Source organism: Morus notabilis, unplaced genomic scaffold (genome assembly GCF_000414095.1).
Source record: "Morus notabilis unplaced genomic scaffold, ASM41409v2 Scaffold2196, whole genome shotgun sequence".
Classification (NCBI taxonomy): Eukaryota; Viridiplantae; Streptophyta; class Magnoliopsida; order Rosales; family Moraceae; genus Morus; species Morus notabilis.
In genome coordinates this window covers 26,965-52,926 of record NW_010361038.1, presented here as the reverse complement: position 1 = coordinate 52,926, position 25,962 = coordinate 26,965, and the positions used below count along the sequence as shown (strand labels likewise).

Here is a 25,962-nt window from a genome sequence, read left to right as displayed (position 1 = left end):
GAGGTATTAATTTAAAATTTTAAAAAACATAGGATACTAAAAGATAATTTTACTATAACACATGGTACCAAATTGAAATTATACCTATTGTGAAACATATGAGCTGATTGTGAACCTTTTCTCTACTGGTATGCTCTTCGCCTTGTGCTGTTTGTGTGGTGTATTTGTTTTGTTTGAAGATTTTTTTTGATAGAATGTTTTGTTTGAAGATTGAAACTTCTGGAATATTCTAACTGCTAATTGTTGTTTTAATTCTAGTTAACAAATAATGTTGTTTTACGCTTTATGTCTTTCCATGCTATCAAGATTACCATTGGAATTGATTTTTTGCCAGAAACAACGTACATTGAAGATCGGAGAGTTTGTTTGCAGCTTTGATGGGTTGCTCGTTAAATTTCGTGCCAGGCCCGACACTAGGCTTGTAGGTTTTAAGACCGGATTGGGCCGATCATCTCTTTTAAGATTGGATTAGCCTGACTAAAAATATTAATATCCGGCTGCTTAAATTTTCACCTCTAATCAGAATCCGTGGGCGATTGTTAATAGATACCAAAACGAAGCATATTTGTGTAGACGTACACAATTATTCTTGATGAATTCTAAAGAGGACACCAGTAATATTTTTGAACAGTAAATGAGTAAATATAAAGACAAATTTTTTACAAAAAACAAAATTATATAGACAAATGATGTATAACAAAAAAATATGTTAGGCCTTTTTTTTTTTTTTTTTCGTTTTACCTATTACAGAATTTCCCCAAATAATTTGAGACAAACTTATAGATGCCAATAGATCTATAAGCTCAATACAATTACAGTAAAATGTTATTCTGACAATTTTTTCTTAAGCTACAAGTAAAAGAAAGTGGAAGAGATGAATAACATAAAAACCAAAACAAACAATAAAGTTAAAACAGAGTAAGAAAAAGGGCGTGAGTGGAAAAGAAAATTAGTGTTTGGAAGTCACCTTCAGCCACCAAATACAACATTACTTATTTGTCCATTTTTTCTTACGCTCCAAATAAGATAAAACAGGAAAATTACAAGTAAAAACCACCAAAGATGAAAGACATCAATAAAAACAAAAATTAAAACATAATAACTTGCTTCATTACACTTTTAAATAAAATGGAATAATAAAAAATTGTGTTCGTATTTCTTCATTTTTGTCATTCCTTTATTTGTCCTTAAACATAATAGATTTTAGTTGCTTACTCATGAAACCAAATTTGATATAGCAACCTACATATAAAGCTACGTTGTAGCCAAGAAAAAGGGGGAAAAAGAGTCAGAATATATATATGTATATATATATATATCAGAAAGTACATGTACTAGGCATCTAAAGATAGCTTACGAGCAAATAAAGATAACATGAAAGTTAAATTCAAGAGTACGAAGAAACAAACAAAATTGTGACTTTATGAAAATATAAAAATACTGCCGGTTGCTACCTAAAATTCTAGTTTTCTAGTCATTGTCATGAAGAATACACAAGAAAAAACCATGCAAATAAGATAAGGGAAGGGGTCGGCGGTTATATTCTAAGATCCAGAAGAATCAACATTATTTCAAGAGGCCAATGACAATTTAAGGTGAAAACTGCATTCAACTTTATTAGCAGAAAAACTGATAATTTATTTTTTGTTTTTATTTTTTATTTTTGCTTAAACTGACAACTGATATACAACAGTCTTAACAACTTTTAACCCCAAATATGACTATTGCCGAATGGCAAGAATCTTTAATAGCATCAACGCTCCTACTCTGTCTCATAGAGTTCTATACTCTCATCACCCAATATATAAATAGAAAACTTTTCATGACTACTTTGACGTAGAGAAATTTAAAATGGCGGGTTTGAACTTGAAACTTCACATATTCTTGAATATTATCTTATCCATCGTCATCATTTGCTCTCCAGCCTCTAAATCATTCTCTACCAAAAGTTTCCTTAAATGTTTCTCTCCTCATCTAAAACACAACTCTAAAATGGTCCCAATTTTTTCGGAGATAATTCTAACTAAAAACAGCTCATCTTACTCCTCAGTCTCACAATCTTCTATCAGGAACAGAAGATTTTTAAAAACGCCGTCGCGGTTAAAACCCGAAATCATTCTCACCCCGTTCCACGAATCCCACGTCCAAGCAGCAGTAGTTTGCTCCACGCAAAACGATATCCAAATCAGGGTTCGAAGCGGGGGACACGACTACGAAGGCTTATCTTATGTCTCCGATCATTTCTCTCCTTTCATGATCATCGATCTAAACAATTTTCGTTCCATTAAAGTAGACATAGAGAAAGAAGTCGCTTTTGTCCAGGCTGGTGCATCTGTTGGAGAGTTGTACTACAAAATCGCCGAAAAAAGCGGAGTTCATGGATTCCCGGCGGGGTCGTGCCCCACAGTAGGAGTTGGAGGACAATTTAGTGGAGGTGGTTTCGGAACAATATTCAGAAAATATGGTTTAGCAGCGGATAATATTATCGATGCGATAATTGTCAACGTTAAGGGAGAAATTCTTGATAGAAAGTCAATGGGGGAAGATCTTTTTTGGGCCATTAGAGGTGGCGGAGGGTCGAGCTTTGGAGTCATTCTTTCATGGAAAGTCAAGTTGGTTCGCGTTCCTCCAACTGTTAGCATATTTCACATCCAAAAGACACTTGAAGAAGGTGCAACCAAGCTCTTCCATAAATGGCAAAGGACCGCCAATCGCATCCATGAAGACCTCTTTCTTCACGCTACGACCGGAGTGGCAAGTACAAACGAAATCAACCGGAAAACCATTAAGGTTTCATTCACGTCGTTGTTTCTCGGAACAGCTCAGAAGCTCGTCTCTTTATTGGAGGAAAGCTTCCCAGAACTAGGCTTGGAAATTAGCAACTGCACAGAGATGAGTTGGATTCAATCTGTTCTTTATTTTGCGGGGTTTTCGACCGATGATCCTCTAGAGGTTTTGCTCAACAGAAATATGACGGCCGGTTTCTTCAAAGCCAAATCAGATTACGTGAAAGAAGCCATTTCAGAAGCTAGTTTAGAAGTTATATGGAAGAGACATATTGAAGATGAGGGATCGGTTTTGATTTGGACACCTTATGGTGGAAGGATGAGTGAGATTTCGGATAGCGAAATAGCTTTCCCACATAGAAATGGGAATTTGTACGGAATTCAGTACTTAGTTTATTGGAGTGAAGATAACGAAACTGCAAATCATATAGGATGGATGAGAAGGTTTTATAGTTATATGGAAGCCTATGTTTCAAAGTCTCCAAGAGCTGCTTATCTCAACTACAGAGACATTGACATTGGCAAGAATGATATTGGTAATACAAGCTATTCAAAAGCGTCTACTTGGGGGGTCAAGTATTTCAAGCATAATTTTAAGAGACTTGTTAGTGTCAAAACCAAAGTTGATCCTTGCAATTTTTTCAGGAACGAACAAAGCATTCCTGTCATGGAATCTTAATATATATATATATATATGTGTGTGTGTGTGTGTGTAGAAAATAATTCAGCTATAAACAATTTTTTCAAGATGTTATGTTTGTTTGGTTATAAGCAAGTTAATTGTTGTTTGTGGTTTCAATTTTTGTCGTACACTTCATTAGCTATCTATCTGTTTCAGCATATAATAAGTACGGATGTTCTCGTTCTGCCAAATTTTGTCACTCATTGCCATGTTAGTTAAAGCGAGACTCGTGAAATTTGTTTTCCCTATCTTCTTATTTATTTAATGCTTATATAGTGTGTATGTATCTGTATTATAATCCCAAAGGACTGGCCCCGGTTCTCGCCCGCCCCAAATTGTGAGACAAGAAGTCCAGAGTTCAAGATAGCAAACATTATTCTTCTAGTATGAACTCATCTATGTGAAAGAAACGCATATACTATTATGACTTCATCCGTTTCACCATTCAAATCATAACTTAAATGTTTTACTATGGTATTTTCTCTCACATAAATCTACTTTTCAGCTCAAATTCTCAATTAGAACAAGCGAAATCAATAGGCCTTTAGAGCATAAGTATGCTCTAATTCATTCCACAGAATCTGCCAAAAAAAAAAGAACTAATCAAGAAAGATATAGTGGTAATTGGAAATCATCAAAGATTCAAAATCATATTGAAACAATGCCGTAAGCATATAATTAAATAAAATGAACGTAAGTATGATGCCACATACGTATCCTTGCATAAATATGATACATATATACTGTAAGGTTTATTTTTTACGGCAGGTGTTATAAAGAGTGTTACAACACTTTCAATAACACTGGTGATTAATAGTTATTTCTAGATTGAACAACAAATAACTAAGCCTGCAGAAAATAATGCTAGAAAACTAAAAAACACTAGAAAATAGTATCGTGATTCGGTGCACACACACCCAGACAATAAACAATCTACTAAGATTAAAATATTACAAAACACCAGTTGGTTTTACACACTCCAAGACTCCCTCCTTAATGATGTCACCACTGTGAAGAATCTTCTAAGTGGCATTGTTCAGCGGGCACCACTCGTCTTTGAAACTGCAAATAAACTCCCTTTGATTGACAGACTTTTTCCCAAAAACAATACGTTCTCCTCTTAAAGAACACACTTTTGCACTCACTTTTTCAAGGGCTCACATGCTGAGACTTTTTCTCAAGAAGTTTCTCTCAAAAACTCACACACTCATGAGCAGCTTTTTCAGAATGATACACGCCCCCAAAACAAAAGTCCGACCTGTTCTCAAAACGACAATAATCATCCCCACTGCAGCAATCAATCAAAAATACTTGCCATAAACAACCTCCATCCGATATCTGCTAGAATCACAAGACAAAATCATTCCAAATCTGGCGAAAATAACCAGAAATAGAATCTCCATGAACTGTTTGTACCTGTTTTTTTGAATGTTTACAATACATTGCCAACACAAAAAACCCAACATATACCGCCGTGAGCGAGTAAAATGTCTTGCAGAAAAACAATATGCGATAAGAGCTAGCTAGTTATTCTAGAGAGGAGCAAACCTGAGTTTGTTGTGAAATAGAACGAGAAAAAAGCACTAATTGATCCCTAATTAAACAAAATCGCTACTGGGGTTAGCTGCAATGGAGGAGGTAATATCATTTTGAGTAAAACGGCTGCTACTAGTTTTATCTTCAAAATCCAAATCGCTAAGATAAGTTGGCTTTGATCTAGCAGTGTCTATTAAATCAATGTCTCCGGCAAGCATTCCGACGACACGTGACATTGGCGGCCGCATCGTGGGCGAGGCTTGAGTGCACAGAAGAGCCACTCTTATCAATCTGACGGCTTCCCTTTCATCAAGATCCGCCAAGGATGGATCCACCATGAGATCCAAACTTTCGTTATTTTCATGTAAACTCCACGCCTGTGAAAATCCAAGTAGTTTACAGCAGGATTGATTAATAAACTCTCTTGGTTACTTCCTAAAACCTGCAATATGCTTGGTTTTGACGGATATAAGAGTATCTATAATCCAATACCAAATTTTTATGTCAAAACAAAATTTGTTGGTTATTATGTAAAAAAAGCATTCTCCATTATGGTAAAATTCGATATTATGGCTGAGGTATTTAGAAATAGTGAAAAGAGCAAAAAAAAAAAAAAAACAAGATTTTTGATATATCAAGTTTTACCAAATTCTTAAAAATTAAAAAATAAATCGCGCATTTAATCTTAATGAAAGGAATGTATAACTGTCTCTATAAAATAAAGTCGCTTATATTTTTTAAGATTAAAATACAACAGTGTTCCCTTAACTTTAAAGTCATTTCTACTTTACCCTCTTAAATTTTAAAAACTCTCAATTCGTACTTAAATTTTGAATTAATCCCACTTAAACCTTTCTTTTAAAATTTATAGAAAAATGGAGTGTTAAATAAGATCACATGGTTCTTTTCATTCAATTTTAAAGAAAATTATAAAAGACGAGGCTAAGTGAAACTAATTTAAAATTCACATAGCAAATTATATAATTTTTAAAGGGTAAAGTAAGAAAAACTTTCTAACTCCGCCACTAAAAAGTATGACATGCTATGTTTCGTACCCGTTCAAGGAGATAAATCTTTTCATTGTCCTGGGTATAGAAGTTTGGTCGTCCACTAACAACCTCCAAAGCAACGATACCGAATCCAAAAACATCAGCCTTCTCTGTCAAATGGCCACGCAATGCATATTCTGGAGCCAAATAACCTCTACAACATCACAAAATGTTAATTCAGTTCCATAACCATAAGGTAACTGAGATGTTAAGGCAAGAATTGGTTAAAAAACTTACATTGTCCCTGCAACTCGTGTGCTCATGTGGGTTTTATTGTCATCATAGAGCTTTGCCAAACCAAAATCTGATATTTTGGGACAAAGTTGTTCATCAAGCAAAATATTACTAGCTTTAACGTCTCGATGCACAATCCTTGGTCTGGATTCCTCATGAAGATAAGCAAGTCCTCTTGCTGTTCCCAAGCATATATTGAAGCGGGTCTTCCAGTCCAGGTGCAAGTCATTCTTTCCTGCAGTCGTCAACGTGCGGAGTGATACTTTGTTCTCTGGGATTCAACTTGTAAATGTAACGTACTCAATAGATTTGTATATACCAAATAGTGCTTGATCAAGACTTTTGTTTTTAAGGTACTCGTAAACTAGGATGCGTCGATTTCCCTCGATGCAGAATCCATACAGTTTCACTAGATTGCGATGTTGCACGACAGATATTGTGACAATTTCGGATACAAATTGTTCATTTGCATGATGAGATCCTACTGAAAGTTGCTTAACGGCTACTTCTCTCCCATCAGAAAGCGTACCCTATAAGAGTAAGACATTTCAATACAAAGAAAGGAAAGCTAAATGTGAAATAAAGTCATTATGCATACTTGGAGCTATTATTTTCAAGCAGAAAACTATGTTTGATCATCTCAATCGACCTTATAAACACGGCCAAATCCACCGTCTCCTAGCTTATTTGAAGATGCGAAGTCTCCTGTGGCAGCTTGTAGTTCAGAGTAACTAAAAGCATCGGCGTTGTGGCAGCCTATTCCAAGAAGTCCTACATATTTAAGCCAGAATATAACATATAAAAATACTGAGATTATGACAAGACTAGAACTTTAATTTATTTGAATGCTTTTACCTTCCTCATCCTCATTGTTTGATTTTCGCCGAAAATAAAGTACTATTAGTACCAACATAAGACCCACAACAACCACAACAGGGACCGTAATACCTATAATCAACCCTGTGTTGTTGTTCTTGTCTCCTTGAATATGTGTTAAATGATCTGAGCAATAAAAAAGTAAAATTTTTCAGTAGAAATAGGAGAAATGAAGCATGTTAAACCATCATAATATAGATACAACTTTGTACAAATATTACCTGAACTAGCATGAAGAGCCGCTATCAATGGACCGTAGTAACCATGCCTCGGTATACAGCAGGTTCCCTTACCAGCCCAAAACAAATGGATTTCAAGATAGTTCTCCGAAACGGTGACAGTGAAGTTCTTCACTTTTGCTTTCTCTACCCCACCAGCTTCCTTTGCAATTTCAAAGTCTTTTTGTTCTAGACGTCCCTGAAAAGAAAATGATGAATAAGTGGTTCAAAAACTGTATGGGAAAATCTTTGCTCTCTGCAGTTGATTCTAACTTGTAATGCACGGTACCATAACTTCCTTTTGGTGTAATTTACCATTTATTTACCTGAATATAAATATCAAATACGCGTCTTGCAAGGCCTGGCCACGTCTCTGAGTCCCGATTTGGAAAACCAATTTCTGCAAAGTGCAAGGTTATAGTGTAATTTCCATTCACAAGGCCAAGACCATAGTATCTTAGTGATCCTGGGGTCATCCTTGCTGTTTGGAAAAGCACTGGGTTCTCATTGCTGCCAGTAACTTCTGCCTTCGTGCTTTCGAGATCTAGATCACCTCTTTTGTCAGCAAACAAACCCACCTTGCTGACTGCCCACATCTCATTTATTACATAAAACTTGGCCGGCCCAAGAACAAACTCGTCAGCTTCATACACTGTGCCATCATGTCCTTTAAACTGAGGTCCACCACACTTGATTGCGAAGCTTGTATCTGAATTTTTCATTAGAAAAAAGTATTATGATTGATGTTACATGAGAGAACAATGCAATAGTTTTCACTTCAATTCATAAATGAATTTTCACGAATAATTTGTCAAATAAAAAGTAATTTACGGAGGGGGGGATTTCTATTGCATGAAAAGTTTCTTTGAAGACAGTACAGGTCAGAAAGAACTCTGCAAACAAACAACAACAACAGTTACTTCTTCGAAAGGTAAGAGACATTTGTTTAGGGGGGGAAAAAAAAAGTTGTCATTTGCAGGAGTCTTCCACTCACGCTCTGCTTGAGTTATCCAATGTGAAGTTGTTAGCCACTAAGTTCCTTCCAAAAAGGGGAAGAAAAAATCTAATTACTATTGCAAAAAACTGAAGCGGTGATAATCATGCAAAAATATGCACACCCGTACACTTTACGGCTCCGTTTGGTTGGACCCTAGAGGGATGGAGAGGAGGAAGGATGGAAAGAGTTAGAAGGACGGAGAAGATAGAAAAAGAGGACTACAATATGTTAAAAGATGATAGTTATTTGGTTAATTACTATATTATTTATTTATACAATATGTTATTATTATTTTACTATAATGTCCTCTTCCTCTCTTCCTTCCAACCAAATACGGACTTGGTCCTCTCCCTCCACCTCTCTCCTTCCACCCGTCTTACTCCCTCCATCTCTCCCTCCAACCAAACGCATTGTGAGGCATGGAGAAGAATCTTTGAATATTTATAACAAGGAGGTAAAATTTGAAAGAAGACATACAAGTGCGATAGCGAGCCGACCCATCGTGGCAAGCGTCCCGACAGGAAATTGTATGACAAATCTCTGCACATAAAAAAGTGTCCAACCATGAGTAAGTAGATATTATATGGTGCAGAAAAAATAAAAAATAAAAAATCAATCCGTTTATGTACTCTACCGCATGTTCTTTACAGAATAACACCATCGAGGTTTCTGTTAGCAGCTTTATTAGTTAGCAACTAAGGTTCACGTTTACTAACCAAATAGTGTAATTAAGGTAATTCTAATTCCTAATAGCGAAGTAAAGAGGACTTGAACAGAAGCTTGAATTCCTTTCCTTATTCGTCTTCTTCAAACCAGGTCTCTTTTAAATCACATTTCAATGCCATAAGTAAGTAGTCCTGGCCCAAGTATCCAAATAAGCGAAATGGAAGCTATAAAGTTTATATCCTTTTCTATAGGAAAAAAGTACTTTAGTCCCTTAAATACGACATAATCGCTTCTTGGATTCAGTAATATTGTTATGTTCTATGAATATTAAAGCAGTTGACTCGTCATAATATACATACAAGAACTTACATATTATCAAGATTGGGACTCCATTCATCGGGAAGGGATCCAGATAGGCTATTGTTTCCAAGAAATCTGGCCATTTCAGTAGTAGCATAAGGTCAAAACCAAGCCACCGGAAAAGTTAAAAGGACAAGAACAAAAGAGGTGATCAGTTTAATTTGAGGAAGCTCTTAGGTTTCGACCTTTGAATCTGGTTGAAGAAAAGAAATCTAAGAGATTATAATGAAAGCAGTAATCTTATTTACAAGTATGTCAGATTACTCAGGTTGAACAGCAAACTAGGAATCGTTCCTGTTAACCTATTGAAACTCAAATCCCTGCATATATCCATGAAAAAAAGTTAAACAAGTAACAAATATAATGACAACTGTATTTTTTTTACTAAGCGGCGTGCCCTTGCGACTTGTGTTTATTTCTCTATGAGAACATACAGCGTTTTTAGACGTCGGAGTTCGGTAATAGGAGGTGGTATGGGACCAGAAACCAATGCATTTCTTAGAATTCTGTCGGAAGAAAAGAAAACTAGCAGTAAGTTAAATGGTTAGGAGGATAAATGCATGAGAAAGTATACTACAGAAAATAAGATGATGTACATCTGACATGGAATCAAGGAGTTCTTTACTTACAACTCAGTTAAGTTCTCCCAATTTTGAACAAAATCAAGGGTAGAACTTCCGGTGTATAAATCGCCAATTCGCCTGCATATGAATTAGGAACAAATAAAATTAATATTTAGTCTTGTTCCTACAGGGGAACTGGGAAGACAGATCAATAAGAGAAATTTTCCTATCTCTCTACATACTTACAGGGATTCCAATGAGGTCAACTGAGAAAAACTGGATGGTATGGGACCTTCAAGAGAGTTACCTTGTAAAGTCCTACAAAACATTTGAGACTTGTGAAACTAAGGGGCTGTTTGGTGCATAGGTTCATACACTGGAGCTGATTTAGAACCGGCTTTAATTGATGTTTGGTAGACTAATTTGGTACATCAATTTGGACTGTGGAGCTCCTTTAGAACCGGCCTAAATTGGCAATTTACGGATTTACTCCCTTATATCCAAGGAATCCTAACCGAAATATCAGTTCCGGTTTACTCTCTCAAACTGATGTTTTCAAGACGTATCTAAGCAAAATTCGGATTTTATTCTTTGTTCGAATTTACACTTTAATTACATATTCAAACGCCAGTTCGGATTGCAATATAAACCGCACAGTTCAAATTTTACAGATCCAACGAAAAAGTTTAAAAACTCTAAAGTTTGAACCAGCGTAACAAACAGATCCTAAAATCTCATCACATAAGTTCTGGTCTATCTACATGATCAGAGATTTCCTATACTCACAAATTTGTTAACTTTGTCCAGTTGCCAATGAAGTCTGGTATCTTCCCTGAAAAAGGAGTGTCCAAAGCATCCCTGATATTTGACAACATATATATAGCTAAGACAAGTGCAGCCAAATTAGTCTTTTAGCATATGAAAGTAGTCGAATTGCATTCCTTACAAGACTCGCACTTTTCGAAGATTACTAAATTCGGATGGAATTTCACCGCTTATTCCAGAACTGTCGATGTAACTGCACAAACAAAATTGAGATGAATGTGGTTTTCAAGACATTAGCACAGAATAGCTTACTAGAATGATGCTTAAGGTGAAGTGGATTTGGAGTGAACAAATACTTTTAACCACTCAAGTTTGGAACACCTTTTAGCATCGACATTATTGTATAAAACTTCAAATTGAACCTTAAAAGATATAATTTCAGTTTCATAATTAAAAAGCATCTAATTGCAGAAAGCAATGACATTGGCCTTCCTATTAAAACACACATAAATTGGCCTATTAAATAGTGAAGCCTCTGTAGAACACCTTCAATATTAGTTGGCTGCAAGTATATTCAACTCATAGATGTCAAATCCTGGCTAAGATTTTCATACTAGAAACTCTACATCAAAGCTACAATAACTAAGAAAACTTATAAATTGGTAGAGGCACTTTGTAATAATGAAACAGACTTACATTAGCTCAAGGTTGAGCAAGTTACCAAGTTCTGGGGGGAGTGATCCAGATAAATTATTTGATCCCACAGCGCTGAAAAACATATATTAAAGATATATGACTATATGAAAAGCATTTAATTAGGAGTAATCTGTCAAGCAAAAAAAAAAAAACAAAAAAAAAACAAAGGAACCAAAGTGATACAATACTCATAATTCAGGGAATGGTGATGATAATGACTCTAAAAAAGTATTGACTGTACGAAAGCAGTCATTCGCACTGGCAGGGATTACAATGAGTAGTCTTTGATGTTGTTTGCATAGAATGCTAATGGTAAAAAATTCTAATTAACCAAAAACTCATCATTAAGTAACATCAAAGTCAAAGCTTACAAGTCAGTAAATACCCAAGTCATAACAATAAGTAATCGTTAAGTAACATCAAAACTATATCACACAACCTAACAAAATTTAAGCAAACTAAATGTGTTGGCAACACACATTCTAGTCATAACAATAAGTAATGGTTAAAGTGCTGGAACAGCACTGTGTTTTTTGGCAACACACATTCTAGTCATATTTTGCAAACTAGGTAAGTTATACAGCTCTCATGATTTCATAAATCATTGCTCATATATCTTGTAACAAGCTCCCGAAGGCTTTCAAGTTTAGTTTGCATTCGGAATATTTGAAACTTACTACATTTTAATTCAGTGTCATTTCAAATTTTGGGTTAATCTCAACGGTAGCTTCTGAATTTTGGGGTTTGCCAATTTATCTCCTGAACTTTAAAAACTCTAATTTTACTCTTTAAATATTAAATTAGTCTCACTTAATCTCTTTGTTAAATTTTCTGTTATAAGTGGTTATGAGGTCATTTTATATTTGTCTTTAATAAAAATTCTAACAAAAAAACCATATAATCACACTACTACATTTTTTCCGTCCATTTTTAACAAAAACTTTATCAAATGGGAATAAGTAGGACAAATTCAAAATTCGGGATTAAAAAGAGAATTTTTAAAGTTTGGGCGTCAGATTGGGAATGTAATACCCGAGATTTAATTAAGCCTTAAGCCAATAATAAATAAATTTAGTAAATTAAATCATGCACCACATTTACCATTTATCACAAAGTTATTTGTTGGCATTATATTTTATTATTATAGCTATCATATGATTTTATTAAGCTTATAGCTTTGCTAATTAAGTTTTTAATGTGCAGTGCAACTAGCTCGATGTGAAAACTCAATGTGCTAAACTTATGAAGCAAAAAATGATATTTATTATGATTATTTAATATGATATTTTACCTCTATTATGATTGATTTAATGATGAATTATTATTTTATATTTTTATTATATGATTTTATGTAAATGTGTTAAGGACTAAGTTGCTATTTTGAGTTTTTGTGGGAGAAGGCTATGTTAGCAAATTGAGTGAACTTTAAGCACCTAATTGAAGAAGAAAAATATAGACTTTAGAGCTGATTTTATGAGGTTATGACAATTGTTAGAGGCTTAGAAAAATCTAGACACTTGTTGTACTATAAGGTCACACTACTTTTGCTTGGTTTCTATCAAGTTTAGACTTCATTTTTGGGTCTATTTCAACAAAAAAAAAACCCCCCTCGAACACCAACCGTAGCATTTTCTTCTCTCTTCTCACTCCTTTTCTCACCCAAAACTCAGAATCAAACCTAGGTTTTCAAGAGAGAATGACCTAAAAACTCAGCCAGCCCATTTCAACTCGTTTTTCAACGTAGTTCCAAAAAAAAAAAAAAAAAAACTATCAAGGTTTTGAGCTTCTATTCACTTTGGAACGAGTTTTTCTTTGAGATAACTTCTTTCTTAAGTTAGAAACTAAGATTTTAAAGATTAAGATGTTAAAATCCTACTTAAGATCTAGATTTTTGATGTGGCTTATCATGCATGTTGGTTGTAGACCCTTAAAAATGAGTTTGTTGAGGTTTTGGTTTAAATATTAGTTTATAGGTGAAATTAATGATTTTAGCTTGATATTTTTGATGATTATTTGAAGATAAACATTTATTAGGATGATGATTCATGTATTTGAGAGTGGGTCTTGAAAATTAAGATTTGCATGCTAGGTATGATGAAATGTTCAAATATAAGTCCTCTGTACAGCTTATGTAGATTTTGTTTTCATGCTATATATATTTATGATTTTGACTATTATATATTTTTTTATTAAACTATACATCTCAAGTTTTACGAGAGTTTTTGAACCACTCTAAACGGAGTTTTCTACATTTAGTTATGAATTTTATAAGTTCAACTAAAAAGATGTTATTTTTATGATGAGATTTTACTTCAATCCGGATTTCGGGCTGTTTTTGGTTAGTTTAAAAAATCTGAAACTTATCACTTATTAGCTCTAAAAAGAGGGTTTTGAGTCTACTTTTATTTGCCACTGGTCTCATAATATTTTAAGTTTTGATGAATTGGTTATGAATATTTTCGTAACAATGCGCAGTTATGTGTTTTGTTAAATGATTATATGAAGGTGATTTTTGAAAGCTATGTTTTTAAAGGTTAATTAGCACATTGAAGGCTCCCCACAACCAGCTAATTTGTGCTTGCAAAGTGGTGATCGAAATTCAAGTAAGTAGAGTTAAAGCATTTTCCATACTGCATCATAAGACCTATTTGACGAAATAACTTATTCAGAATTGTAATTTATGCAAATTTATTCTCTTATGAAATTCTTATATGATTATGTTCAAAGATATCCATGATTAATTATTTTGAAAGAGATTATGATATTTGCTTTTATGTTTTTACGTTTTAAGAGATTTTATGGTATGGTATATGGATGAGAGGCTCGGTAAGCAAGGGTGCGAGGAACCGGTGCCCCAAATTAGAATAACTGTCTCTTTAAGACAACTAGAGAAAAATGTTAGTGGGAAGTCACTTGTTGATCACAAGAGAAAGAGATTCTAAAAATCCCACTTAGTGTTTAAGAGAAGAGAATTGGCCAAAATTAGAGAATGTCATGTATAGAAAGGCTTACTTAGAACTGAAGTTCTATATCATACCTAAACTAAGAATAAGTATGAAATTTTATGAATAATGTTTAACAAAGAGATTTCAGCCATGGAGATTTTAGATACTTACTTTATTTGAAATCTACTTACTGAGTTTTTGCTTATTAATTTTACCTTGTGATGTATATGATGTTGTTGTTACTGAAGAATAAAAAAAATAATTTTCAGGATTGGCTGAGTACTCCAAGTCCTACATCTGGCATCATGCTTATATGTACTTCTAAACAATAGATGGACCCAAAATGTTTTTTTGTTACTATGTCGCTTTTGAATAACTGTTTAATGTCTAAGATTTATGGTTGTAATCATTTTGCGCACTGACTCATTTTGTTCAAAAACCTTTACGAAAATTTTGTGATGAAATCAACCACAAGTTTCTGCATCTTAAAAATGACATTTTTTTAAGTATAGAAAGTATGTTTTAAGTAGCACCGCCTCGCTAAATTCGGCCTTAGACCAGTTTAGCATTGGGAGCATTACAGTTTTGGCATCAGAGCCCAGTGTTTTATATTTCTGAAGACATTGAAGTACATATAGACAAGTGGTTGGATAAGAAACTCAACCAATCAATAATGTTTATGATTTTCAATGTATAGATTAATATCTTTTTGACCTAAAGGTTAGAATGAGGTGTTATAGCATAATGCCTCCTAGAAGATATGCTAGAGATCCCCCGAATGTCGACATAGCTCAAATATTTGCTGGATTAACTGCATTAATTCAGCAACAGGCTGATCAACAGAGACAACAAAATGAGTTTATGAGACAACAAATGCAAATACAAGCTAAACAGTTTCAGCAACAAACAGAGCAGTTTCATAACATGATGGCACAACAAGGAGCCCAACATGCAAATTAGCCTCCACCTCCCCCTTGACAGCAAAGACAAGATAATTTAAAACCTTTTTATGAGCGTTTTAGGAAGCAGCGTCCTGATGATTTTCATGGTGGACCCGATCCACTAATTGCTGAAGAGTGGATCAATTTTATAGAAAGTATCTTTGACTACATAGTTATGGAAGATGCTCAACGAGTTTCATGTGCTATTCAATTGCTAAAGAATAATGCTAGGCATTGGTGGGCATCTCTTAAGTTGACTCTAGCTGCTACCAACCTTACATGGAATGGTTTCAAAGAACTATTTTACAACAAGTACTTAACTGAGCAAGTAAAGAAAAGTAAAGTGGCTGAGTTTGTGGGATTAATATAGGGTACTATGACTGTTGATGACTATGTCACCAAATTTGAAGGACTTTCAAGATTTGTTCCATGAATAGTAGGTAATGACGTGAAAAAGATGAACTTCTTCATTAAGGGTTTGAATGCAGCTATCTATAAGGATGTGAGCATGTCGAGGCCTCAGTCGTTCAGCGAAGCAGTTAAATTGGCTATGATATCTTAGAAGGGTATTAAGAGACAAGAATTAGAGAATAAAGTTGCTTATGCCGCTAAGAATGGCCAATGGAAACCAAGAACAACTGCAGCAAAAGGGAAACAAAAGCAAGAGTACTCCAAGTTCTACATCTGGCATCTTGCTTATATTTACTTCCACACAATAGATGGGCCCAAAATATTTTTTCGTTACCATGTCACTTTTGAATAACTGTTTAATGTCTAAAATTTGTAGTTGTAATTATTTTGCATATTGACTCATTTTGTTCAAAAACCTTTACAAACAGTTTGTGATGAAATCAACCACAAGTTTCCGCATCTTAAAAATGACATTGTTTTAAGTATAAAAAGTATGCTTTAAGTAGCACAATCTCGCTAAATTCGGCCTTAGACCGATTTAACGTTGGGGCGTTACAAGGAATTATCTCAAAATTTAGAAGCAATAGTAAAAATAATCCTTATTTTTGTTTATATATAATTGAAAGTACAAAAGTATTTCACTCTTAATACGAGATTGTTTGAGTTAGGGGTTTTTATTGTTAGGATAGATGAATTATTTTAGATCCATCCCCCGAAAGAATTGGACATGATAATTTTACATTATCAACTCAAGCACGAATCAAACAAACTAAATAGATGCATTTAAAATAATCGTATGTTATCCACATCCACACGTATATGAATAAAATAAAAATTCACTAATTTCCTTTTCATTTCGTAGGTTTAGCAATCAAAGATTGTAAAGAATCATGTTCTAAATGCTCAATACCCAAGTAGACTTATAAAGTTGATTATAAATATCAAGGCCTTTTATATAAAGGATTTACTCGTTACAAATAGAATTTAGACTCTATTCTTTTTCAGATCTCTTCTTTAACTCAGATATTATAATATTTCAAGTCAATGCATAGGAAATGATCCATTTACATACTATGAAGTAAGTGAAATATAAAATCAAAGTTGATTATTCTCAAATATTAAAAAATTGAAGATCAAAGTTACTACATTTGGATTTCTCTCAGAGAATTATCATTTGGTTTAGGGAGTTTCTCTGGTAAGACCATAAAAATAAACTTCCGTTAGTTTTTTAACGTTTTAACTGTCTGATATGTATTAGATATTGTCTGTTTTACATATTTTTTTAATCTGATGTGATTTTACCTAGATTCAATGCTAAAAAACTTGCACTACCGGTAGAGAGGCTTATCGGAAAAGTTCCTTTTGTTTTATGCAGGGAATTGTGTCTTTTTAGTAGCCAATTTTGCCTAAATCTGACACTATGAGTGATCTGGTGTGATCAGAAAAACACAAAGGTGACTTTGTGTGATTTGAAAAAAGTAGATGATATCGCAACATTAACGAAGGGCATAAGATAAAATCGAAACAAACTTTAAATAAATATTGGGGGTGATTTTTTTCCCTAATGCGTCCATGAAGATTTAAAGAATAATTTAGATGAAACCTATAAAATAAAGCTATATGCAGAGGCAACAACTTCTAAATTTGATACTAACTGTTCTTTGTTCTATCCAACCTTACATGGCTTTGATATGTCTTCCATACGTTTTAGGATAAAATATGCACTTAACAAATCAAGAGATTGAAAATTATATCTCAGATAACATACGTTCCCCTATTTAAAAAAAAAAAAAACAAAGGAATAGCATTAAATTAATATTTGCAAACAAAGACTTCATATTAGTGTTTGAGGGTTCAAACCAGACGGTCTGAATCAAAATTTAAATTTTGTAAGAGAAAACATGTATTAGAACTTTTTAAATTTAAATTTTTTTATGAGAGAAAATATTATTTGAACCAAAACCATGGTGGTTTGAAGTCTCAAACCAAACATGCACAAAGTCTGATAGCTTACAGCATAATTAATTCTTAAGGCTTCCTAGCTCCTTCGGAATGGTCCCATGAAATGTATTGTGGCCAACATCCCTGAACGGAACCAACAAAAAAATGCCCATCAATAATCTACTTGAAAATATGTTGCCTTTGAATCAAAGAATGTTTTATCATTGGCCAATGCATTATGTACAAACTCAAACAACTAAAAAACTTGAGTAATTCACACGTCTTCAAAAGATAATCCTATTCTTCATGATGCTCTTGCAAGACTTTATGGTTTTTAGTTCTCTCCTGCTATTGTCTAAAAGCAAAAGTAAAAACATGCTAAATAGGCCTTTTATATCTGAGAATGCTAGCATCATTATTTCTGTCACTCTCTTTGTCACTTTCTACATTCACTGTTTGATACGTGGACTGTATTAATAAGATATATTATTAGTTAAACATAAAATGAGATAATAGAGTCCACGTTTCAAACAATAAATGCAGAAAGTGAGACAAAGAGTGAAAGAAAGAGTGATACTAGCATTTCTCTTTTTATGTGTAAGATTAATTGCTTTGGTAATAGTCCAATAGAGATTATTTGTGAGTCGCTAATGTTCAGTTGAAATGATCTCTAGCTTGTAAGACAAAACGAGGGAAACGAAGTTGGACAATTTCTTCTTTAAATATACTTACAAATATTGCAGCGCAGTCAAATCTCCAAGGAATGGTGGCAAAGTACCGGTGAAGTAATTTAAGAGGATTTTCCTACATATGTTTGAAGATTCAATTTTAACTCTAAAATGTACCCTGAACCGTTTTCTTTTAAACCATTATTTAAATACACGTTGAACTAATTATTATAATACTAATTTTTGCATACAGAAATGTATAATTATGTGGGAGAGAATAAAGTGATCCACTACGTATGCGAATCATCACAATAAAAAAAAAAAAAAAAAAAGGTTGCGAAAACTTTGGGAACGACCCAAGCAAGCAGCGAGGTAGGAGTACTTCAAAGAACCACACTCTCTACAGGGTTTGATGATGAAATGGCTTTCGATTGCTCTGAGACATGATTGGGTTGTTCATCCAGCAGCCAAAGTTACAACTGCCCTACCACAGGTACGGACGGTCATGTTGCGGTGGCCCGCAGAGGATACTGGTGGCCAGTATGCTGACGTGATGGCGAGTATATATGCTGACTAAGGATATGGCATTCCTTTTTTTTTTTTTTTTTTTTTGAGAGAGAGAGAGAACTGAGAAGGGATGATTGGTATTGGTTACACTATAGCCAGAGATAAAAAGAAAAATAAAAAAATAAAAGAAGAAAAGAGATGCATGTATGGTTATGCTTTTCTCAACTTATTTATCCGTAAGTTTTCTTTTTAACAAATAATTACAAGTCTAAAGTCAGCTGAGGCGGCTTAATTTGGATTTTTTTTTTTTTTTTGAGAAACTTAATTTGGAATTTTCTAATATAAAAATCTGCAAAAATTTGAAAAAGGGCTACTGTACTGTTCCTGGAGGATTTTTTTTTTCCTTTTACTGATATATATTGAAGAAAATTGTTTGGCTTTACTGGTAAATTTGAGATTTATTGCTCAATAATTATCTCGGCATAAATATATATGAGAATTATATTAGATTTATTTTGATTACCTCATCTAGGTGTACAAATATGAAATTAGTTTGCGTGTCATAACTTTTGCATTGATTCGCTAATAGCTTCTTTTTACTTATTTATTTATTTGTTTGTTTGAAAGTTAGCTAATACTAGCTTAGTTATCATCTGGACAAGGTAAGATCATGTATTGAACGGGTACATTTAAGCTGTAATTCATGTATGTATAGAAAGGGGAAAAAAAAAAAAATTATAGTACTGTATACCTTGTCATTCATTTTTAATAATAATAATAATAACAATAATAATTAAAAACAATAAAAACCTTTTAAAATCGACAACAATATCAAATAATAACATTAAAGTAAAAACCACTCTGAAGATCAAAAACAGACATTATGATTAAAAAAAAGAATTAAAAAACAATAATAACTCGCAAAAGGACGTCATATGTAAACGACATAGACAACAAAGGAGGCATCATGTTCACAACAAACCTAAAAAAAGGACATAAATTTGAAAAATCAACGCAACGACAGTGTTGAAAAATAACACTCTTGAAAAAGAAAAAATAATTTAAATGTGAAAGGACAATATTACCCTCAGAAAACAAATGTCCAACTTAAAAGCTAGTATTAGAATTTGATCAGAGAATTTTAGTAGACAACTATGGAATATGGACAGTGCTTCTTAGCTTTCAAGAAATTGCATGCTTTTTGGGCGTAATGCGAGAGTAAAATTTGTGGAGCACTTTTGCTCACAAGATGCTCGGCAAAAAGCCTCTTAGAGGGTCACAGTTATTGTCATCCAAGAATAGTACTGAACAACACCCTTTATATTTTGTTAACTTCATATTTTTGGTAACAAGTAACAAAATACAATTGCTCGTGCGCTCATGATCAATGCATATCTATTTGTAGATACTTATGCTGAGGCTGATCGTTTTTATTAGCCTTTTTGTACTGCATGAGACGCCGGAATCCTTGCTGCTAGGAAGCAGCCGCGAATGGCTTCAAGCCCTTGGACATGGGCTCATTCGGATGAGAGCGAAGCCTTCAACTTTCATGTGGCACTTGAGGTTGGCCACGCAGATGGGGAAGTCGCAGTAGGATGTCGAGTTCAATTGCCATTCCAAAAGTTCTTTTCCGTAGTAATCGCTCCACAGCAACATCAGTGTCACTTCCAAATTTTCACACAACGCCTTGCGTGATGAAGAGTATGAAGTCTAGTGGTTCTCCTTTCCGAATGATATAGCTCTTCTCTTTGTAGATCACTGGCTTCAGATAGTTGCAGACCGTTTCATATACGTTATCATCCATGTTTTGAAGCATTGGCACCTACATATACACAGCTCACATAATCAACAATAGCTTAAGGACAAAAACTCCTAATCAAAAAATTTATGCTCAAGGACTAATAAAAAAGAAAAGAAAAAAAAAAGATAAGGGACCAAACTGATGTTTTATTTTTGAACTCTAGAAATTGATGCTAAAATTTGTAGAATTAAAGCCAACACATACACTCATTTGACTTACTTTTTTCAACATAGGGAAGCAAAGGTGTTTCTTGACAGACATTCCAAGTGCAAAGGGAAGAATAGGCAGAAGATTGCTGATATCTACATCTTTGCCTTTTTGCAATCTCAGCCGTACATATCTCATAATCTTCTGCTTTATATCATGAGGAATTCTGTTTCTTGATATCCACAACTCTGCCTTTAGCTCTGATGTATTCCTGTCATGTTTTTTCACGTCCAATATTTTGGTCACCCATTCTGCAAATGTCTGTTTCACAATGTCTAATCAGTATACAAATCAAAAGTCTCTGTTCAAGGACTAATTTGTAATAAGTACACACATATATTACATACCTCGCTCTTGTGTTGACCATGATCAGTATGCTCTTCAAGAAGAGAAAACAGGCGTTTGACATCGAAATCTTTGTCTTCTTTAATCGTGCGTCGTAGGTACTGCATGATCACTTTCCTTTTATGTGCCGGGAGGTTGGATAGGTAAGAATCGATTTCAGGTTGTTTGATACTTATCCTCCGTCTTGCCTCCTCTGATTTTGTGGTTGCCAATTGCATATATGTCTGTAAATTGATACTTATCTTCCGTCTTGCCTCCTCTGATTTCAGGTTTTTTTCCAACAAGGTTGATAGGAGGATTCTCAAACCGGGAGACCACATTTACTCCTATAGAACGTTGCACTCTTTTTCCCACCACGGTAATTATACATACATACATACATACATACATACATACATATATATATATATAACTTTGTTTTGTTGTTAAACCCTAACGTATAAAGGTAGGATTTTTTACTTATTTTTTCTTTCTATTTAAGTGGCAAAACGGAAGCAAAATAAGCTATTCCAAAGAGGCTCTATATCTTCGATATTTTGAGTTTTTATACAAATACACATATCTTAAATAGTACAAAAATATAATTTGTGTGATCGTATTAATTAGTAATTATTATTATCTCTTTATTAATTAATTTCTCCTCACATTTAAGTTATTGATGAGTGAGTTTTACTCGTTCATTTGGTATCGTTTTAGACTTAATATCTAGTTGGTTTCGAGGTTTTTGTTAGTTTTTATGTGTGTTTTCGTTCTTTGTTTGAAGGCTAGGTGGAAGTCTATGATTTGGAAGGTTTTGGATAAATTTCGGTGGAAAAAGACAGCAATCATAGCGCTTAGGCGCCAATCTGTAGCGCCTTGGCTCTGAGTTATACGGAATCAACAATTTGGGCAGAACTGGTGGCGCTTTGGCGCCAGTTTGTAGCGCCGCGGTGCCGAAATCCGGCAGAATTTGTGCACTGGGCAGAATGGGCAGCGCTTAGGCGCCCATTACAGCGCCGTAGCGCCCAGGCATTTGACACAGTAGCGCCGCAGCGCTGGAAACTCAGCGCCGCAGCGCTACGACGCGAGAAATTACACGTTTTGAAGGCCAATCGCGCGAAAACTTACCCGTTTTAACCCTAATGCTCCGAAACATATAAATAGATGATTCTAGGGCAATTAGAAAGAAGACTTTTAGACTGTGGAATGACGGCTGGCTTTGAGAGAGTATTCAAGAGGAGAAAAGGAGAATTGGGACGGAGAAAAAGAACGGCTCAAATCCGGAGACGGAGACGCTTCAATTCAACTCCAAACTAGTTCTTTTCTTTATTATGAATGTTCAGATTCTCAATCTTCTTTTTAAGTAATTGATGTTTAATCCATATATGCTGAGTATTTCAATTTATTCTTAATGCTTGTGATTGTTTGGCCAACTATTACATGATTTTGTATTTGATTTGAGATTGAGAGGTGATAATTAAATAAGCTCATAATTGAAATACGATGAGTTGTTCATAGGATAGAGATATCTATGATGCTTGTGCAGTTCTTTTGAATTTCTTGCACTTAATGATTTTCAACAGGTTTAGAAGTCTGACAGAGATGTAGATTTTACTTGTTGGATTAATATTATTGTTGCTTGAGAAAGAATAATAATTGCTTTAGAGAAATTGCTGTCAGTATAGGATTGAATGTTAATTTTCTTGAATTATGAGAATTTGAACATGATTAATTTGGTGAAATCGAAAACCCTAGAATCTTAATCTATTGAATTTTCATCCGTTGCTTAGCATGGTTTAATTTATTTAATTGTTTTAGTTTTACTTTACTTAATTTTATAAACTCTCTTTTCAAGTATTCAAATAAAATTAGGGTTAATATAATTTCGGTAATTAGTAAACAACAATCCTCGTGGGACGATATTCTTATTCACTATTATATTACTTGATTGCGATAGCGTATACTTGCGTTACGATTTTTCACAACAAGTTTTTGGGTTATGAATCGTGAAAAGTTTGTTAAGATCGATATTATACAAAATATGTCTTCCTATATAGTTCCTTAATTACTTGAGCATCTGATATCTTGTACTGTAGAATCATAATTAAGTACTTGATGAGTAAGTTGTTAACAAACTTCAACAAAGAGCTAATAGTGCTTAATTATATTAGGAAATATGATTTGCTCTCATCTACGGCAGGAATATATGTGGAAGAGAACAGGGTGATCCATTTCACCAGAACAAGGGATCTCCCCGGGGAATCAAGTATACGCTGCGGAATCTGCGACTACCACGGGAGTACAAAAATAGGGGTGGTGAAAACATGTGTCGATTGCTTCCTGGGAGGCCACGAGCTCTATCGTTTTGAGTACAACGTTTCCAAGGCCCACTTCTGTACAAAAAACTTAGGAACATGCAGCGTGGGATCCTCCGACGCGCCCAATGTTGTCGTCCAACGAGCCATTGAGATGCTAGCGGGCAGAGGGTTCGGCGACTACGACCTCTTGGACAACAACTGCGAGTCTTTTGCTGTTTACTGCACCACAGGCAAAGCTGTTAGCAGCCAGGGTTTAGGTTTCAAGCACAGGGCTGAAATTGCGGCGAAAATGTTTACTTCAAAGCCTTTAACCTTAGGCAACATTGCAAGCACTGTTAACGAACTGGCGTTTGCCCATAAGATTGAGGCGATCGAAGCAACAAACGCTTCCTCATCGTCGGAGAAGGATAAAGACAACAAATAGAATGATCAAACTGTTGATTAAGATCAGGACTACTTCGTGCAAATAAATAAAAGCAAATTACTTGTTGGGAGCAAGTAATAAGCTACCCCTTTAAATATAATTTGTACGAAGTTAGCTACAATTTCTTTCATCATCGTCAGTACTTTCGAGTCAGTGTATGTACTATCTAATCAATAATGTAAAAAAAGAAATTAGTTAATTGATCGACTATATATATATATATATTGTCATGTACTTTTACGTGTCTAGAAATCAAAGCAAAGTTACCCTCATATTTTACTTCTTTCGTTTCTACGTTTTCTTTATAGAAAATTCATTCATTATTAGTATTTACTTTCTTTTTTTAACTAGTACATGTACGTGACAATTTGTTTAAGGTTAGTAATCTGTGTATAAACAAGTTACAGTGCCATTATTTCTTCTACACAAGTATACATATTATTATATATATAGACGTACCAGAAAATTTCTAAAAGGATAGTATAAAAACAATAATATAATGATGCTTATATGTATCTATTACAAATGATTCAGTAACATTTTATTGATGCAATGATTTTTTTTTATTTTTTTTATTTTTGAATTAGAATGTGTACGTAAAGCGGTAGAAAGTTATCAGAAAACCGAGCATGCGTTTTATTTGATAAATTCAAACTATTGTTCAAAACCTTTTTACTACAATATTCTCTCTCATAAAATTTAACTTTCTATTCAAACTTTTGAATCAAATGAGCCCTAATTAAACTTAGGACTTCAGATGGATTTCTTATTGAGTTCTGATTAGTACTATATTTAACATATGCATTTTAACACAAGATTATTAACCCAAAATCCAGAAAGGTATTAGATCGAAACAAAAAATTGGAGGAGGGAAAGTACTCCCATATAGTCCTAAGATATTAAGCAGTTATTAGTTGATGAAGACGAGCCTTTCCCTTTCATGTAGCTCCAAGTCTCCCATTTTTGTTTTTCTCTCGATTTTGTTTTTGTTTTTAAATGTCACGCAACTTGTTCATAAACTTATTCTCTTGAACATCACTTTCAATTCATATTAGCATGTTAATAGTTGACCGCTATTGGGCTGCATATTGACTTCAATAAGGTTGGTATTAATAGAACATTACCGCTTCTCTATCGTAAAGTTTATAAATTACTATTTTATGACTAAAAAATGCTAAAAGTGTTTATTCGGTTCTCTCTTGTCCTTAATCTTCTTCCCTTAGACAGTTATGAAAATTGAGGAGGATTCATGGCCACTTGATCAATCATTACATATATTAATTATCCAAGTGTATATTATAATATTGTTATTATATGCTAAAAGACACTTTTGGACTAATTCATCTCCTAGAGAAAGCACATTTCAAAACAAGAAAGTTGATATATATGCAAGTAATCAATTCACCACATTGTATATATAGTATACATGCAGTTGCTCGTTCTACTGGTATGTGTGTGTGTGTATATATTTATATATATATATATATATAAGTAGTCTCCGTAAATTCTAGAACGTAATTACACAAAGGACATTTGTTATATGTCCTTGTCTTGTGTGTATTTATATGCATACGTACGGTTGGCTAGGTCAAATTGGAACTCGACCAATGAGAGTACTGTCAAACGCAGTACCTAATGTCCAAATTGGTAGAGAGAGAGAATATTCCTTTTGCCTCTACCCCAAAACCTTTAAATAATTAACCTTACATGTTTAAATACGGTTTCGAATATCATGAGTTCAAATTTATAATTTTAATTTAGAATTCAAATTTTGTTGGTGAAACTTTTTTGATTAAATTTTTTATGAGAGAAAACACTAAAACATAATCAAAATCATGAGGATTAAATTTGTGAATCAAACGGGCTCTAATTTTTTTTTTGAAAGGTTCTTCATCTTGAGCGGCTGTTACTCATCATGCACAATACTTCTTTAAAGGGATATGCGCGTACGACGGTCAAGTACATGCCGTGATTAAAAAGCCTTCCATAAGATGGTCTCTTTGTAACCGGAATTTAAGATGAAGGGCAAAAAGAAAAATAGAAGGCA

At 34.0% G+C, this 25,962-nt stretch overlaps 2 protein-coding genes across 2 annotated transcripts; one reads left to right on the top strand and one right to left on the bottom strand.

The window, feature by feature from the left end:
• Positions 1 to 1,851: 1,851 nt before the first annotated feature.
• On the top strand, positions 1,852 to 3,465 carry LOC112091596 (berberine bridge enzyme-like 15). Its single transcript, XM_024165665.1, has one exon. The coding sequence runs from the start codon at positions 1,852 to 1,854 to the stop codon at positions 3,463 to 3,465; it is 1,614 nt and encodes a 537-aa protein (XP_024021433.1).
• A 1,601-nt stretch (positions 3,466 to 5,066) lies between these two features.
• Positions 5,067 to 19,369, bottom strand: LOC21386572 (probable LRR receptor-like serine/threonine-protein kinase At1g56140). Its single transcript, XM_024165664.1, has 22 exons — positions 19,365 to 19,369; positions 18,399 to 18,470; positions 17,748 to 17,810; positions 11,429 to 11,500; positions 10,914 to 10,985; positions 10,754 to 10,825; positions 10,214 to 10,285; positions 10,034 to 10,105; positions 9,839 to 9,910; positions 9,653 to 9,724; positions 9,414 to 9,479; positions 8,856 to 8,918; positions 8,376 to 8,420; positions 8,213 to 8,274; positions 7,708 to 8,090; positions 7,385 to 7,580; positions 7,143 to 7,265; positions 6,937 to 7,058; positions 6,607 to 6,817; positions 6,291 to 6,522; positions 6,060 to 6,207; positions 5,067 to 5,381 (listed from the first exon to the last, which is right to left on the bottom strand). The coding sequence occupies exons 1-22, from the start codon at positions 19,367 to 19,369 to the stop codon at positions 5,067 to 5,069; spliced, it is 2,610 nt and encodes an 869-aa protein (XP_024021432.1).
• Positions 19,370 to 25,962: the final 6,593 nt, after the last annotated feature.

What these genes read in the sequence shown, in the direction of transcription:
- LOC112091596 (XM_024165665.1), top strand. Translation starts at nt 1,852, where the DNA reads ATGGCGGGTTTGAACTTGAAACTTCACATATTCTTGAATATTATCTTA.
- LOC21386572 (XM_024165664.1), bottom strand. An exon ending in TGGACAAAGTTAACAAATTT is followed by an intron (nt 10,286 to 10,753) that starts GTGAGTATAGGA and finishes AATGTTTTGTAG; the next exon opens with GACTTTACAAGGTAACTCTC. An exon ending in AAACAATGAGGATGAGGAAG is followed by an intron (nt 7,059 to 7,142) that starts GTAAAAGCATTC and finishes TTAAATATGTAG; the next exon opens with GACTTCTTGGAATAGGCTGC.